We start from the raw sequence: 17,333 nt of genomic DNA, 5'->3' as shown, positions 1-17,333 counted from the left end.
CCAGTGGGGGCAGGGGGCACAACAGATGATTGCGAAGCCCCAGAATTCACGGTCCCAATTCCCCAAGGAATTCGATGTCCTTGGACATCGGCCATCCCTGTGAGAGGGAAGCCTGGCTGGGTCTGCCTCCAGGGGCTGCATTTGGCCTCAGAATCACAGGCACTGTTCCCTTAATTTACCCTGTGCCAGGCCCTGTGCCAAACACTTTATTTACTCAATTAATTAAGAGTCTTTTACTTGCGAGTAAGGAAATCAACTCAAGCCACATTAATTTTTTTTAGAAAGTGGGTGATGATGCATTGGTGGGGGCATGGTCTCTTGACTCCCAGATCAGGAGGTCGTTGGCCTCAGGAAAGGCCCAGAGTGTGGACTCCGGAGCATCTGGCATTCTCCTGCGACTCTTAGGTTCTCAGTGTGCATCTGCCTCATTCTTCCTCCTCAGCTGATGAGCTTTTTCTGATACTCGGTCCATAATGCAGGGAGAAGAGGCCCACCCACAGTTCCCATATTCCCATGTTATAGATCCAACCCCAGGGAGAAACTAAAGCTGGATCCACTTTGATTTCTCTGGGAAAGCAAGGCCCTGTGTGGGTCAGGTGTCCATTTTGGTTCCAACTGGCCATAGTGAAGGGAGGGGGACAGGCCACAAACAGAAATATGTCTGCTATGGTCCTTCACTCTGACCCTGAGGAGAAGGATACGGCCCTCAGGAACTGTGTGGCTTTGAATCCAGTTTTCTTTGCCTCTAAAGCCAAGAGGTGGCCCTCGACAGGGAGGACAGAGGCAGAGGGACTGTGGTTATTAAGCCCATTAAGGGACAACAGGACATGGACAAAACACCAAGTTCCATATGAAAATAAAACTTTAATTTGCCAAGGGAAGATCACAGCAACCCCTACACACCCCACACACTAGTTCTCCTAGGACTGGGTGAGCAGGGCCTTCCTCTGGAAGTGCTCAGAAGGGAGGACAGTGACAGACCCGAGGCTGAGGCTATGCTCAGAGGTGGGCGGGGGGACTGGCGGGCTGCTTTCGCCCGTCGCCAGCGATGGGCCGGCCTCGCTCCTCCCAGATGGTGAGCCCGTCGCAGGAGCAGATCTGCTTGGGGTTCTGGAAAAGGCCAGCAGAGCGTGCGATGATGCCACAGGCCAACCTGCGGAAGAGCAGTGGGGTTGAGATGAGCACCTGCCTGGCCCCTCCCGGTCTCCGCGGGCACTGCAGGCAGAGCACTCACCTCTCTCCTGAGTTCCCTGTGATCCTGGACAAGGGATGGCCACCCCGGCCCAGGTCGTCTTCTCCCTCATCGACGACCAGGCTTCGGCCAATCACATCACACACCTTTGAGGGGAGACAAAGACCTCAGACAGTGGACCTGTTAGGAAAGGTCCCCACCTTCTTTTCCACCTCACCTTCAGCCTCTCATCCTCTATCCTGAAGACGGCTCGGCCATCAGCTTCAGCGTGGATGTTCCCTAGGTCTCCGCGGTGCTGCAATGAGATCCGGGGGGGAAAGGGCACGTGGGACATGGCTGCTAACTTCTGGCTTCCCAGTATCTGGGTCCCCTTCCTCAAAGTACCAGTGTCCTCCTATGGGTCCAGTCTGGTAGGATGAAGGGACAGCCCAGGACACAAGGAAGGCAACTGGACTCTCTCTCCCTGGAACTAAAATCCTGGGCACGCTGAATGACAGCACGCTGAAAACGGCCAGTGACTCCCTCCCTAGGAAGTCATGTCACTAGACCAGGCTGCTTCTCCTACAAGGCTGCTGCCCAGTCTGCATCCAAGCCTCAGAATCTAGCCTGGTTCCTGCTCTTTTCCAAGCCCACTTCTCCAGCCTCCCGATGACTCTGTGAGCCCCTGGTAGTCTGCAGGTCCCCTGGGCTTAAGTTGGCCAAGCTTGGCTTCTTGACCATCAGAGGCAGCCAGCATCCCTTCCCTGACGTCCGGCCTCCAGGAAAAGAAGAAACACAGGGGCAAAGGGTGTCTCCTGCCCCCAACACCTGGTTCTGCCCACCTTCTCCCTTGAAGGTAATAAAAATGTCCTGGGACTTCCCTGCTGGTCCAGTGGCTAAGACTCTGCGCTCCCAATGCAGGAGGCCCGGGTTTTATCCCTGGTCAGGGAACTAGATCCTGCATGTCGCAGCTAAAGATCCCGCATGCCACAACTAAAAAGATTCTGCACACCGCAACTAAAAAGATCCCGCACGCCCCAACTAAGACCCGGTGCAGCCAAATAAATAAATAAATATATATTTTTAAAAATGTCCTAACACAGCTACTGAGCTCCGCCTACATCAGATACCCTCTGCCAGGCAGGGTGGGAGGTGATGGTGTATATGTGGTCAACACCCCTCAAGGGGTTCAGAGCATGGTGAGGAGACAGACATGGAACAGACTAGTGATTACAAAACATAGGGTTAGCACAATAGTGAGTGTGTTTCCTGGTGACAAGGCCCTACTGATGAGTCCCAGAGACCCACGTCTGTCTGTGCAAATAAATTGCCCCCAACCTGACACTTGGGCAGAAGTAAGAGCCTGAGCCAACATGGGCTGGTACACATGGCCTTGCCGCAAAGCAGGGTCACAAAGCATGTCACTGTGTGACGGGGCTGACGAGCAAGCAGCAAGAAGAGCCACTTCTGCTTTATCTTGTTTTCCTTTAGGACGTCTGCTGCTCACACCTGGCACTTTTGTTGTGCCGGGTGTTGGGGTCTTTTGCGGTAGGAAGATAAAGGAGGGGGAGGCGTTTCCAGGACTGGGCGGAGGAGCAAGTGGCCTGGTGTGTGGCTCAGAGGCATGATCCGGCAGCAGAGGGTCAGGAGACGCAGGCTTTCTAGTCCTTCCCCTGCACACGGGTGGGTGGAACTGGGCCAGGTGGCACTGAACGTCACACCAAGTAGCCACGTGAGATCTGTCCCCTTGGGTACTGGGGAGTTAAGAAAGGTTTCAGGCAGGGGTGTGACCTTGTCACTCCATGCTTTGGAACAATTCCTCTAATACCGTGCATGAAGGGAAAGGACTGGAGGTGGATGCGGAGAGAAGGGAAGGAAGCTTAGAAACCAGTTAGGAGATGTGCAAAGGGACAACCAGGCTTGGACATAAATCCCCACACTGAATTCACTTCTGTCTGGACAAAACCAGACGCTGAAATCCAAAAGGAACATGCCAGTCATCATGGCTGCTTGGACACGTAGCTCTTGCTCAAGTCTTCCTCTGCCTATACCAAGGGCTCGGGTACAAGATAGCAGCTGGCTCCAGCCCCTTCAGATGCCCTGCCCCGAGAGAGGCCCAGGCCAAGGCACAGGTCACGAGGGGGTCTTTGGCCCTTCAGAAACTCCACTTCCTAAGAGGCATAGGGCTGCCAGTTCCCAGACCTCCTTCTTGCCGGTTCAAGCCTCCAGGGCTTTGTCTACGGGGCGTCCCCTGTTGAGCCTCCATTCCCACTCTCCCTTCTTCACCTGCCTGATTCCTGCTCAGCACCTTTCAAGGCTTCAATGAGGAAGACTGCCTCTAAGATGCACCCCCTGGATTCACACCCTGTGCGCTCCACCACGAGGGTGGGCTGGACCTGGCGTCACCTCCAAGCTTACGTTACAAAAGGAGTGTGGCTTCAGTCTTGGGCGCCTTCTCTCTCACTCACTTGCTCTGACGGCAGCCAGCTGCTGTACTGTGCGCTGGCCTAGGGAGAGGCCCACCTGGCAAAGGACTGATGTCTCTGGCCAACAGCCAGGGAGGCCCTGAGGCCGGCCAACAGCAACATGAGCTCGTGTGGAAGCGGGTCCTCCCCACATCGAGCCTTGAGAGACCCGAAGACAGAGGTCCCCAGCTAAGCTGTGCCCGAATTCCTACCCCAGAGAAACTGTGAGATGACAAATGCTTGTTGTTTGTTTTAAACCTGGGAGTTCCCTGGTGGTCCAGTGGTTAGGACTTGGCACTTTCACTGCTGTGGGTTCGATCCCTGGTTGGGGAGCTAATATCCGCACAAGCCGAGCAGCTTGGCCAAAAAAAACCCCAAAGGGCTTCCCTGGTGGCGCAGTGGTTGAGAGTCCGCCTGCCGATGCAGGGGACACGGGTTCGTGCCCCAGTCCAGAAGGATCCCACATGCCGCAGAGCGGCTGGGCCCGGGAGCCATGGCCGCTGAGGCTGCACGTCCGGAGCCTGTGCTCCGCAATGGGAGAGGCCACAACAGTGAGAGGCCCACGTACCGCAAAAAAAAAAAAAAAAAAAAAAACCAACCCAAAAAACCCTAAGTTTGGAGTAATTTGACTCTCGGCAATAGATAACTGACACACAGAACGCAAGTATGACACTATGCAATGGACCCAACAGAAAGGCTTCCCCCACTCCCCAGGGGGCGGGGGGCAAGGAGTAAAAACTTTGATCACTAGAAATGTGACAGAGCTGTCAAAAGTCCAAAAAAACAAAAATCACTTACATGAATTAAGAAACACACACCATGTTTTCATTTGTTTGCCCTCCCCTGCACACGGGGGGGTGGGGCTGCATGATGGGGCTGACGAGCAAGCAGCAAGAAGAGCCACTTCTGCTTTATCTTGTTTTCCTTTGGGACATCTGCTGCTCACACCTGGCACTTTTTGCTGTGCCGGGCGTTGGGGTCTTTTGCGGTAGGAAGATTAAGGAGGGGGAGGCGTTTCCAGGACTGGGCGGAGGAGCAAGTGGCCTGGTGTGTGGCTCAGAGGCATGATCCCCTCTGAATCCCTGAGGAGGGGAACACATAGCACCGCAGGCGGAGGAGACGGAATCAGGTGTGTGTGGACAGGGTGTTAGGAAACATCCCATCACTGAGAGAGGAGGCCGTCCTCCTGGCATGACATCCAGGACAAAATTTCAGCTTGGTGTTAAAACGTCTTTAACGCCTCTCTGACATTCACTAATCACCCTGACAACGATAAAGCAGGCCGTAGTCCCTAGCAGGACCCTAATGACACGTTTTAGGTCTGCACTGATTTATCTTCACAATGATCCTCCTCTTGGGGCTAGAAGTACTGGTTTCCTATTTTCTGTGGCCATATCAAGTTTCTTGTTAAAAATAAATCTACCTTAATTACATGAATGATGTCTTGATTTTCTTCAAAATAATGGTGGAGAAGGGCCAGGGGTGTAGATGAAGCAGGACTGGCCACGAGTTGGTAACTGGGTGACAGGGACATGGGGGTTCGGGACTCTAGTTTCTCCACTTTTAGAACTTGTTTGAAACCTTCAGTGATAGATTAAAATGTTAAAAATAACTAAATTTACCTAAGGGGAAAAAAAATCAGTCAATTTAAATAAAAACATTGAGTAACTAACAGAACAAGTAGTACTCAGATAAGGCAAGAATCATTAAGGCAGCATGTGACTCACTGCTGATGGGGAAACAATTCTCTGGGGTAAAATTAAACTCCAGGGCCAGGAGCTGCAGTGTCAGGGACAGCGTTTTGTTTTTTGTTTTTTTTTTTTTGGCCACACCATGATGCATGCGGAACTTCCCCGATGAAGGATCGAACCCATGTCCTCCGCAGTGGAAGTGAGGAGTCTTAACCACTAGACCACGAGAGAAGTTCTGGGATGGCCTTTTTAGTTTAGGTAAAACCTTTAACTTCCACAGCATCACCTTCTCCAGGAAGCTTTCTCCCATTGCATGTGCCCCTCAGGCTGGGTCAGGAACTTGCTCTGGGCTCCCAGGGCCTCCGGCAGGCTCCTGCAAGGATTCTCTCACTGCACTGCAACCAAGGAGTTCTCAGTGTCTCCCTCACCAGACTGTGAGTCTTAGGGAGCAGGCCTTCAACACAGAAAGTGTCAATAAATGTTTCTAAATGGAACCAAAAAAGTGAGGGAAAATGACCCCAACAAAAAGGAATCATACTTTCAGGCCCCAAGAGCTGCGTGCCCTGCCTCTGAGACCTTGGGTTCTCTCTCAGTCTAAAAACAATACTTACCTGGTCAGAGAGTTCCCTGGTGGCCTAGTGGTTAGGATTCTGGGCTTTCACTTACCCGGTCAGAGTCCTGGGGACCCCCATGAGACATTCCATCAGGGTTAAAGTGGTCCCCACAGCTAAGAAGGAAAGATAGCAGGTGGGCAGTGAAACAATAGCTCACAGGCCAGGTGATCCATCCTCTTACTTTACATTTGTTTCATTTATTCATTCACTCACTTATTCATTCATCCACTCATTCAACACACAGGCCCACTCTGTGCCAGGCTCTGAGTTGAGGGCACTAAGAAGAATCAGTCATGGGACCTGCCCTCAATAAGCTTCCAGGCGAGACACAGATGAGTAAATAACTAATGGCATGACAGCATGACAAACACCATGACATGGAGACCTGACTCTCCCGTGTCTAGGAGTCACCCTTCCATCTCGGAGGCAGTAAGGTGGCTATGAGCAGGAGTGTCTAGGTCAGATTTTGGTTCAAATCCCCACTCTTACCATTTACATGCTCTAGGGTCTTTGACAAGTCATTTAACCTTTTTGAGTCTCAGTTTTCTCATCTGTAGACTGGGCCTTTGTGTGTATGCCTCCCAGGGTACTTGTGAGAACCAAATGTGAAAGAGTGTGTAAAAAGCTGAACACAGCCCCCTGCACTTATGTGGGTGCACAACTGGGGCAATAAGGATGCTACAGGGAGGTTACAGAGGACTCACCTGTTGCAGTTCCTTGTGAGGTCTCCGAACTCATGGACGTGCAGTCCGTGCAGCCCAGGCTGCAGGCCGTCAATGGTCCCCTCGATAAGGCAGCGCTCAGGGGTCAGCTGTAGGAAGTGCACCACTCCCTGCACAGGGCCAGGCCCCCCGAGAATGGCCACTGCTGCCCCCAGATTCTCTGTAAGGTATTAAACACCAGGGCTGGCTCGTCACCTCACCCAGCCCCACCCATTTATCAACTTGGAAATGACGTGTAGAGAGCCCCCATAACTTCGTGGGGTCCCTAAAGCCACGCCAACCCAAGCCCCCAAAGGCCATGGTTGGATCTGTACCACACCCAGGTCACCTCCCTCCCAGAGAGGCCAAGGCCAAGGTTACTCACGGAACAGGCCACTGCCCATGCCCTTGAGTACTGCCTGCCTCCCAGTGCGTTCTAGAAGGGCCTGCACCTCCTGGCTGGGCAGGGTGGTCTGTACCAGGACCATCTGGTTCTCCAACTGCACCTCCACACTCTGGACACCTGGGAGAAGACAAGGGACAGTGGGCAGCAGAGGGCTGGCACCCCTGTGCTGGGAGCAGGGAAGAGAAAATCGGGGGCCATTCCCCATCCCCATCTTAACCAACTTTCCTATGGTCGGAGGCAAGCTCTGAAGCTGCCTTCTAGCTGTGTAAGGCCCTTAGCCTCTCTGAGTTTATTTCTTTATGAATAACGTGGGGATAATGCCATCTTGCCCCCAGGAGTGTTGTGAATTCTTATTTCATGCCAGGCATTATTTATAACTTTTTTTTTTTTTTTGTGCGGTACGCAGGCCTCTCACTGTTGTGGCCTCTCCTGTTGCGGAGCACAGGCTCCGGACGCGCAGGCTCAGTGACCACGGCTCACGGGCCCAGCCGCTCCGCAGCATGTGGGATCTTCCCGGACCGGGGCACAAACCTGCGTCCCCTGCATAGGCAGGTGGACTCTCAACCACTGCGCTACCTGGGAAGCCCCTATTTATAACTCTTGAAACACAGATAGTTCTTTTAAAAATGTTTCAGCACAACATTGTAAATCAACTATACTTCAATTTTTAAAAATTAAACAATAAAAAAAATGTTTGTATAAAAGGGGGCTATCAATAGCCACATTACTCATGATGGTCAAAAGGTGAAAACAGCCCCAAAGCCCATCAAATGATGAGTGGATAAACAAAACGTGTACCCATGCAATGGAATACTTACTATTCAGCCATAAAAAGGCATTCAGCACTGATACATGCTACAATGTGGATGACCCTTAAAAACATTATGCTAAGTAAAAGCCAGTCACAAAGAGCACATATTAGATGATGTCATTCTGGATGAAATACCCAGAAGAGGTAAATCTATAGAGACAGAAAGTAGATTAGTGGGTAGGGGAGTAGGAGGGTGATAGCTGAAAGGTACAATTTTCTTCATAAGGTGATGAAATAGAAAACTGATAGTGGTAATGGTTGCACAGCTCTGTGAATATACTAAAAACCACTGAACTGTATACTTTAATGGATGAATTTTATGATATATGAATATTTCAATAAAGCTGGCACACATAAAAAAGAGGGGGCTATCACCACTATCCTGAAAGCTAACATTTATTGAACATGCACTGTGGGCTTTTTCATACTTTACCTGTATTAATGCAGTAACCCTGTGAGTTGGGCACTATTATCCCCACTTTACAGATGAGAAAACTGAGGCATAGAGAAGTTAAGCAACTTGCTCCAAGTCACGTTGTAGTGAATGGTGGGACTGGAACTCATCCCAGGCAGCCTAGCTCCAGAGCCCGAGCACTTCACCTGAATACTGTTCACCCTGAGAAGCAGCTCCAGCCTCCAGGCTGGCTTGGCGCCCCCTCCTCCATCCTCCTGTGGCAGTTCCCACTTCTCCTATGTAACTCATGCTGCACTGATTACAATCCTCTGTGTGGGCAGGAGCTCTGTGTGGTCCACAAGGGTCAGGTTCAAAAGTCAGAGAGTCTCAACTGCCCTCCAAATCCCTGAAGTCACCCTGGTGTATACACAACCTGCGGGACGATTCTGACACATGCTCAGTTTTGAGGGCCATCGAGCCACCTCAAAGAAGGACGAGAAGGGGATTCTCTTTCATTCAGGGCTCATAAGCCTTTTAAGAGAACTCTTGAATCCTGAGCCAGAGCACAGGGGAGGGCTGGGAACTCTGAGGAATGATCTCACCTGTGGAGCTTAAAACCATTCTGCTCTGATCTTAGTGTGTCTGTTGCTCTGGCAGGGTAGAGCCCATGGGAGCCGGGAGCCCTGGGCAGCCCAGAAGACAGGTTAAGCGAGGCATGTCCCTCTGCTGAGCCAATGCTGTGTGAACTGAAGGCTGCACTGACTGTCTGCATTCCCTTCATCCTTGGTTCCCCCACCTACCACCACCCCCACCCTGTATTCGTTCAACAAATGTGTGCTGGGCCTGGAGGAGGCCAGGGTCAGGGAAAGCACCAGTCCTAGTCCGCAGGGAGCTCATGGGCTGTGGGAGAATCAAGACTACACCTGGATTAACCATCAGGCAGAGATGGGAATAACAGTCTCTGAGGCACACACAAGGAACCTCAGCTGTTCAGATTCCTTCCAACTCGAGGCAAAACGGGGAGATGGTACTGGGAGGAGGTAGCACCCAAGAGGCAGGACTGTTTGGCCTGTGGTTACAAAGGGTCCCACGGTCTTGCTTCTACAGATCCCCTGCCCCATCGGTGACACTGTTGGGGGAGGGGCCGAATTTGTAAACAGAAATCAGACAGACACACCCATCTCCTCCCCGGCAAGTACCGGGTAATTCTGCCAAAAGAAAACCCCCCAAATAACCCAACTGCCTGTCACTTAACACAATGTCTCATCCTGGGCCACCTAGCGTGAAGCCTTGGAGCTCCAGGTCCACCCAGAGGTGCCTCTGGATGCCAAAGTGGTAGGGAGGACGGCAGGGAACTCTGAGCCTCTAGGGAATGCCAAGAGCTGTGTGCTCAGCTTTACACACATCAGGACAGTGATACTGTCCTCCTCTGGCAAGTGAAGAAATGAGGCTGGAGGGCTTCTCAACTGGCTTGAGATCGCAAAGCTCAGAAGGCAGCCTGTCCAACTCCAGAGCTGATGCTTGGTCCCCTTGCCCCACAGGAAGAAGGACTGGGCCCCAAAGGATTGATTGTCTGAGGCTCCCAGAGCTCAAGTAAGCATGCAGTGTGAGGGATTCACTTGCCTATTCATTCATTTAACAAATGTACACTAAGTGCCTATCATGCGCCCCGTTCCAGGCAGTAGGGATGCAGCAGGGAACAAGTCAGGTGATGTCTCTGCCCCATAAAGCAGCATGTGTTCCAGCACAGGAATATGGATATCAAACACATGCACAGGGAGATTCAGATAGTGCAAAGTGTGCTCAATGAAACAGGTATTGGGGAACAACTGGGGGGTGAGCCACTTAGGCTGGTGAAGGAAAGTTTCTCTGAGCCTTTAAGCAAAGGCCTGAGTGTAGTCAGGGAAGAGCATTCCAGCAGAGGGTACAGTTTGGGCAAAGACCCTGAGGCAGGAACAACATCTACGTGTTCTAGGAAGAGAAGGGCCCAGTGGCTGGAGCTGGAGTAAAGAGAATGATAAGATACAAAGTTGTAAGTGGAAACCAATGAAACAAAGCCCTGCAGGCAACAGGAAAGAATCTGGAATTTAATTTTAATGCAAGGGGAGGCCATTGGCAGAGGCCACAGAGTACAGTGGTTGAGGGTGTGGGCTCTGGAGTTGAAATTCTGAGTCTGCCACCTACTAGCTGTGTGGCCTTAGCTTACTCAACCTTTCTGTTTTCTTTTCAGTTTCTTCCTCTGCAAATGGAGATAACAATACGACCTACTTCAGCGGGCTACTGAAGGCCTAAACGAGTTATCTCATATAGAGCACTTAGAACAGTGCCTGGCCTATGGGAAGCTCTTAAATATTAGTACTTTCACAGGATTTTAAGCAGAGCAGTGACAACATCTGATGTATGATTTAAAAAATCATTCTTAGCAATTTCCTGGCGGTCCAGTGGTTAGGCTTTCACTGCCAAGGATGCAGGTTCGACCAGCGGGTTGGGGAACTAAGATCCCACGAGCCACGCGGTGCAGCCAAAAAATAAAATAAAATAAAATCATTGAAAAGGAAAAAAATCACTCTGGTTTCTATGTGAAGAACCTATCAGAAAGGGCAACAGAGGGCCCAAAGATGAGGTTCTCATGTGGGTTGTGGTGAGGTGAGGTGGTCTGGTTTGGTGTGAAGCCCAAAGTACAGAAAAAGAGTTTTAGACACAGCAGACAAGACTTTCTGATGGACTGGCTTTGGCACAGGTAGGTTGCTGCTCTGGGGTCTCCTAAGAAGAGCTGCTTCTCTGCACTGAAAGTGGGAGGGCCCCAGTGGGAAGCTCCTTGTGACTGCAATTCCCAAAACCTTGACCTGAGTCTGAACCAAGAAGGCTGGCTCCCCAGCTGAGCAGCAGTTTGGTTTGGCTGGTGTGGAGTGTGGCCTGGTCAGTAGTACCTGTTTAGCTCAGAGCCCAGAGAGGGAGAAAAGATAAGGCCGTAGGGGACTCTAGGGTGGGTGATAAGAGTTCAAGGAAGTGAGCCTTGGGCTGGGAGGTCCTCCCACTTACCCCTAGGAGGAGAGCAGAGCCTTCTTCCCCAAAGCCCAGGCCTCCTGGAGAGGGCAAATCACCCGATCACTCTTTCTGTCTCCCTCTCTGCATCTGGGAAGCCAGCCCATGAGAAAGCCAAGCTGCTTCCAGTTACCCAGACCAGAAAATGTAGCCACCAGAAGTCTTTATCTGGTCTCTAAGAAACCTGCAGAGGGCTAAAAACTGCCCTATGTCCAACAGAAGTCCAGCTGTCTGCTCTCCCACTAAGAATGTTTTACAGGAGGTAGAGTCCAACAGCTTTGGAAAGCTTTGGTCAGAACACTCCACTCTCAGTGGAATGGCTCAGTTTTCTCAGACACTCACCCCTCATTCCCAAACACATAGTCAAAGCAAACCCAGCTTTAGGATCTGTCCCCCTCTGCAAACACGGCACTGGAAGCCAGCACCAAGCGCTCTGGGGGCTGAGGGCAGGCGCTGCCCGGCCGCTGCGCACCAGCCCCGCTCTGCTCTCCATGCATAAGATTCATGGGCAAACATGAATGGCTAACAAAGTGAAATGGTGTTGGAACAGTGGGAATCAACAATTTTGCACAGGACGCTTTGGGAGATGTTGTTTACTGTAGTCTGCCTGAAGTTGGGACAAAACTGAACCAACAAGAGCAGTTTGGTGCTTTGGAAAGTGTGAGAGCTGCTAGTGAACTCTAGTCTCCTCTATCAGGAGAAGTAACTGATATGAATGAAGCTCTTGCAGAAAATCCAGGACTTGTCCACAAATGTTGTTATGAAGATGGTTGGCTGATCAAGATGACATTCAGGAACACCTCAGAACTAGATGAACTAATGGGTGAGGAAGCATATGAGAAATACATAAAATCTATTGAGGAGTGAAAATGGAACCCCTAAATAAGCCAGTTTGAACAACTTAAAAAAGATCAGGGACTTCCCTGGCGGTCCAGTGGTTAAGACTCTGCGCTTCCACTGCAGGGGGCACAGGTTCGATACCTGGTGGGGGAACTAAGATCCCACATGACGCACGGTGCGGCCAAAAAAAAAAAAAAGTTTTGTCCCCTCATGCCTCTGCCCAACCAGCTTACCACCTATAAGCCCTGCCTCTCATAATTCCTAAGATTTAGTGGGCTCTCACTACATGCCAAAGACCTTCCTAAAGTGCTTTTACATGTATTAACTAATTTACTCTTCACAATGAACCTCTGGGGTAGCTTCCATTACCTTGCCCATTTAAACACTGAAGAAACAGACACAAAAACTAACATGCACAAGGTCTTAGTGCCAGTAAGTGGCAAAGGGGGGATTTGAACCCAAACAGTCTGACTCTAGAGCACATACCCTGAAGACCTAGGACACACTGCTGCCTTATACAGAGCCAAGTGCCACCAATGTCCCAGTTTCAGAAGCCATCACATGGCAGCTCCTCCAAGAACTGCTCTTCCCAGCGCAATGCTTGTGTGCTCATGTTACCTGAGGGCAGAGGCTGTGCCTGAAACACTTGTGAACACTTTTCCCTAAAAAGCCCCCAGTGTCTGGTCTATACCTGAATGACTGGATAAACATTTGACAGAATCAAAGGCAGGCAGTTCCCACGGCCATGCTGGTGGCTCTGCCTTCTCAGATCTTTCCGATTGTGTCTGGTCACCTCCAGACCAGCTAGCTGGCTTTTAAGAATCAGGGCCAGACTTCCCTGTTGGTGCAGTAGTTAAGAATCTGCCTGCCAATGCAGGGGACATGGGTTCAATCTTTGGTCCGGGAAGATCCCACATGCCGTGGAGCAACTAAGCCTGTGCGCCACAACTACTGAGCCCACGTGCCACAACTACTGAAGCCCGCGCCCTAGAGCCCGTGCTCCGCAACAAGAAAAGCCACGGCAATAAGCCCGCGCACCTCCCCCGCTCGCCGCAACTAGGGAAAGTGCAGCAATGAAGACCTAAAGCAGCCAAAAAAAAAAAGAATCAGGGCCGCCTAAGATGGAACATGGCTAGGGCTGCTGTTTGCTTTGTCAAGATTATTTTGTTTCTCAAGCAAGAACTGCCTGTGTTCCAGGGAAAACCCCTGTAGGGGGGGACTACACTCTGCCTCCCTCCTCACCCTCCAGGCACTGGAGGTTTAAGACACCAGAAGGGCAGGCAGAGCCAGTAGAAGAATCTGGCAGGGCAGGCCTGAGACCTGCACTCTAGACTCCGCCTCTGGGTCCCTATGTGACTCTGAGAACATTCCTTCCTCTCTCCAGGTCTCAATTTCTGCATCTGCAAATGGGAGTAGGGTTGGTCTAAGAGATTTGCCTGCCCCTCCCAGAGGCCTCCTGACTGCGCACTGAAAAGTTAATCTGGTTCTTACCTGCTATCCCTTGCAGGGACGTGCGCACCGCGTCCACGCAGCTCTGACAGGTCATCTGCACCGCGAACTCCAGCTGCAAGGACGGGCCGATGAGAGCTAGGGAACCTTCTTGCGTGACCCTGTTTCACTACCTTCCCTGCGACCACCCCCAAAGGCCTGGAGTAACGCCCCACGTGACCCCTCCTCAAGCGCCTTCTTCATTATCACTCACGATCATTCCAGGAGCAACACCCCTCAACATTAACGCCAAGGGCCCTGCTACTCTCACATTCCAGCCTGGACCCCAGGCCCCAACCCAGGTGTACGCTCCTTCCCCCATTCTCAAGTTAACGATCACCCCAGGGGCCGAGGCTCTCGCCCCTGCGAGGCTCCCACACGAGGCCTCGACCCTCACCGTGCAGGCAGTCCCGCGGTCCCCCGAGTCCGATGCCATCCCGAACGCAGTCACCACCTGACGACCCGAACTGTCCAGGTCCTGTGGCGCCAACCCTGAGACGCGTCGGGAGAGGCGGAGCCCCGGAAGCCACTCCTTGCCCCGCCTCCCGTTGCGAGCGCACGCAAGATTCTGCATCCCACCCACCCACGTCCACGCCGTGGCGGGCAAGGGCTGCGCAGGCGCACTTGGGCCATGCGGCCCCTCATTGCCTTAGTAACCGCCGGCGCCGCCAGCGCCGCCTGGTGTAAGATGGAGCCGTATAAGCCCGAGTTCCAGCGGTTTTACCACCGGTTGCTGCGTCCGCTGTCGCTCTTCCCCCGCACGACGACGCGCACAGAGTCTCAGAAGCGCCTCTCGCAGGAGGTCCTGATGCTGCTGCCCCTACCGGTCTCACGGCTGACGGTGGCGTCGCTCTGCCGCCAGGTAGCGGAGCGGCTGGCCAACAGCGGGCTGGAGGTGCGCGCGCCTCTCAAGGTACGACTCCGTTTCACCGAGGTCATCCTGGATGAGCTAAAGTGCAGCTGGCAGGAGCCCCCCACCGAACCTGGTCTGAGCCACTTGAACAATCAGAGGCTGCGGGAGCGGCTCCTGGTCTACGTGCTGCTCAGCAGCGAGCAGCTCTTCATACGCTACCTGCACCTTCAGAAGATCATGTCGACCCCCGCAGCTGTCTTCACCGAATCAGCCACGCTCACCCGGTTGGCCGCCAGCCTCGCCAGGGACTGCACAGTCTTCCTCACCGGCCCCGAGGTCTACCGTGGCCTGCTCGCCGACTTCCGCGCCCTGCTGAAGGAAGGGCAGGTCCAAGTCTGCGTGCCCAGACTGCGCCCCCTCGGCCCCACTGCGGCTTTCAGGCTCTGCCCTATCCCGTGGCATCACAGCACTGGCTTTGCCCAAGTGCCATATTTCAACCTCAGCCTGAACTACCTCATCCAACTCAGCCGCCCGCGAGAGCTTGTCAGTGAGCCTGAACCGGACCCAGTGAAGGAATTGAAGTCCATTTCCCAGCTGAAGAAGAAGCCTCTCCGCTGGCTGTCCACCATGCAAAAGGGGAGAGAAAGCAACTTCAGTTCACAGATTGCCTCACTGCCTGGGTCCTCTGTGCCTACCCCCAGCCAGGTTCCCCCCACCTCCCACTTGCCCCTCTCCTCCCAGCTCCAGAGGGGCCAGTCCATGCCCTCTCTGCGTGAGGGCTGGAAACTAGCAGATGAGTTGGGCCTTCCTCCATTCTCTCCTCGCCCCTTAACCCCACTGGTCCTGGTTGCAGAGAGCAAACCAGAGCTGGCAGGGCACACTGCGGCTGAGGACCTGAAGCAGAGGGTGAAGAACATGCAATTGGGGTGGTCTCACTACTCACCGCTGGACTCGGGCCTGCCGCCACTCTTGGGGGCCCTGACCTACCGCCCAGCTGCAGCACATCACATGGAAGAGCTGCAGAGAATGTCGAAGGGCCTTGAGGAGAAGGAAGCCTCAGAGCAGTGGAGCCCCCAGTCCCCCAGATCCCATCCACTTGAACCACAGCCAGTGACTGTTACTTTGAAGCTAAGAAATCAGGTGGTCCAGGCAGCTGCTGTACAGGTCTCAGCAAGAAACTTTTTGGATTCCTTCCACGTTGAGGGGGCCGGAGTCCTATACAACCACCTGGCTGGTGAACTGGAGCCCAAACTTATCGAGGAAATGGATACTGATTGCACTTTTGGCAGTAGCATCAGGGAGGTGTACAAGGAGCTGATGAGCTGTGTCTCTAATGACCACTTCTCTTTTGACCAGGGGCCCCTGGTTGAGCCTGCAGCCAATAAAGACTGGTCGGCCTTCCTATCCTCAGCCTTTCTACGTCAAGAAAAACAGCGTCGTATCATCAACACCAAGCTGGCTGGACTTTATTCCCTGAGAGCTAACACTTTACAGTCCAACCCTGATAAGATGTCCTCTTCCACATCACTCCAAGCACGTAAAAGCTGGGAGAAGTGGTCAAACAAGGCCTCATGGCTGAACTGGTGGAAAACGACTTTGTCTGTGGGTGACTACTTCAAGTACCTCACCACCCAGGAGACAGACTTCCTCCATGTCATCTTCCAAATGTATGAAGAGGAGGTTCCTGTGCAGATCGTGGCCCCTGTCAGAGAGTCCCTAAAGATTCAGCACCCACCTCCCTTGCTAGAAGACGACGAGCCAGACTTTGTGCCAGGAGAGTGGGATTGGGACACGGTGCTGGAGCACAGGCTGGGAACTAAGAACAACAGCCTCCTGGAAGACTCTCACAAAATCCTGAGCCTACAGAAGCGTCTGGAGCAGCTGTGGTCCATGCTTGAGGTCCCTGACAAAGACCGGCTGGACATGGCCATCAAGTACAGCTCCAATGCCCGCCTGAGGCAGCTGCCGTCACTGGTGAGTGCCTGGGAGCAGGCCTTGCAGCCCATTCAGCTGCGGGAGATATTGCTGGGGAAACTGGAGTGGTTTGAGCGACAAGCCTCCGACCCTAACCGCTTCTTCCACAAGACCGACATGGGCCTGAGTCGCTTCCTGGAGGAGAATCAGATCCGCAACCATCTCCATAAGAGGCTCGGTCTAGTGGAGGCTCCTTTGGTTCCCCTCCTGGAGGAGATCGAGTTAGTCTTTGGTGAGCCAGTGACCTTCAAGGGGCGGCGCTACCTGGACAAGATGAAGCATGACAAAGTGGAGATGCTCTACTGGCTGCAGCAGTGGCGGCGGGTCCACCACCTGGTCTGGGCCAAGAGGGCCTCCCATCAGTCAGCCCTGTCCAGGAAGCTCAGCAGCCAGCCTTTAATAGCCCCTGGGAATACGCCCATTACTCTTTGACCAGGCCAAGTGTCCTCAGGTCCCTCCCTCACCCCCATACACCCAGCAGCTCACCCAGACCTCTGGACTGCTTTGAAAGAAGAAATATCTGGGAGTGCGGGGTTCAGGAAAACTGTGCTTCCAACTACCAGGGGACTGAAATTAGCACTTTATTTTGACCATGAAGTTCTCATAAAAAAATCCACAAGCCCAGTAGTCCTATTTCTGTCAAGCCATGAACAGCACAGCCAAAAACTCATGCATCAATAGAGAAGGGCAAGAGGAAATAAAGTGTGAAGGATGTAGCTTTATTAGGGTAGTCTGTGTAGGCCTCACTGGGAAGGGGAGATTTGAACGGAGGCTTGAAGGAGGGGAGGAAGTGAGCCCCATGGACATCTGGGACAACAGTGTTCCTGCCAGCTATTGGGAAGCATAAGGCAGGCGGGTGCCTGGGGTGTTCCAGAAAAGC

The 17,333-nt window shown here is 52.7% G+C and overlaps 2 protein-coding genes across 2 annotated transcripts; one reads left to right on the top strand and one right to left on the bottom strand.

Moving 5' to 3' along the window:
- Positions 1-844: 844 nt before the first annotated feature.
- Positions 845-14,143, bottom strand: CCS (copper chaperone for superoxide dismutase). The gene is made up of 8 exons (XM_029208989.1): positions 14,024-14,143; positions 13,630-13,702; positions 7,028-7,165; positions 6,646-6,823; positions 5,994-6,054; positions 1,410-1,487; positions 1,235-1,338; positions 845-1,153 (listed from the first exon to the last, which is right to left on the bottom strand). The coding sequence occupies exons 1-8, from the start codon at positions 14,060-14,062 to the stop codon at positions 1,000-1,002; spliced, it is 825 nt and encodes a 274-aa protein (XP_029064822.1). The 5' UTR covers positions 14,063-14,143; the 3' UTR covers positions 845-999.
- Positions 14,144-14,314: 171 nt separating this feature from the next.
- CCDC87 (coiled-coil domain containing 87) lies at positions 14,315-16,885 on the top strand. Its single transcript, XM_029207079.1, has one exon. The coding sequence runs from the start codon at positions 14,315-14,317 to the stop codon at positions 16,883-16,885; it is 2,571 nt and encodes an 856-aa protein (XP_029062912.1).
- Positions 16,886-17,333: the final 448 nt, after the last annotated feature.

Source organism: Monodon monoceros, unplaced genomic scaffold (genome assembly GCF_005190385.1).
Source record: "Monodon monoceros isolate NGI ecotype Baffin Bay Population unplaced genomic scaffold, NGI_Narwhal_1 Super_Scaffold_7, whole genome shotgun sequence".
NCBI classification, from domain to species: domain Eukaryota; kingdom Metazoa; phylum Chordata; class Mammalia; order Artiodactyla; family Monodontidae; genus Monodon; species Monodon monoceros.
The sequence above is the reverse complement of the archived record's forward strand: the minus strand, read 5'-3'. Positions and strand labels throughout refer to the sequence as shown.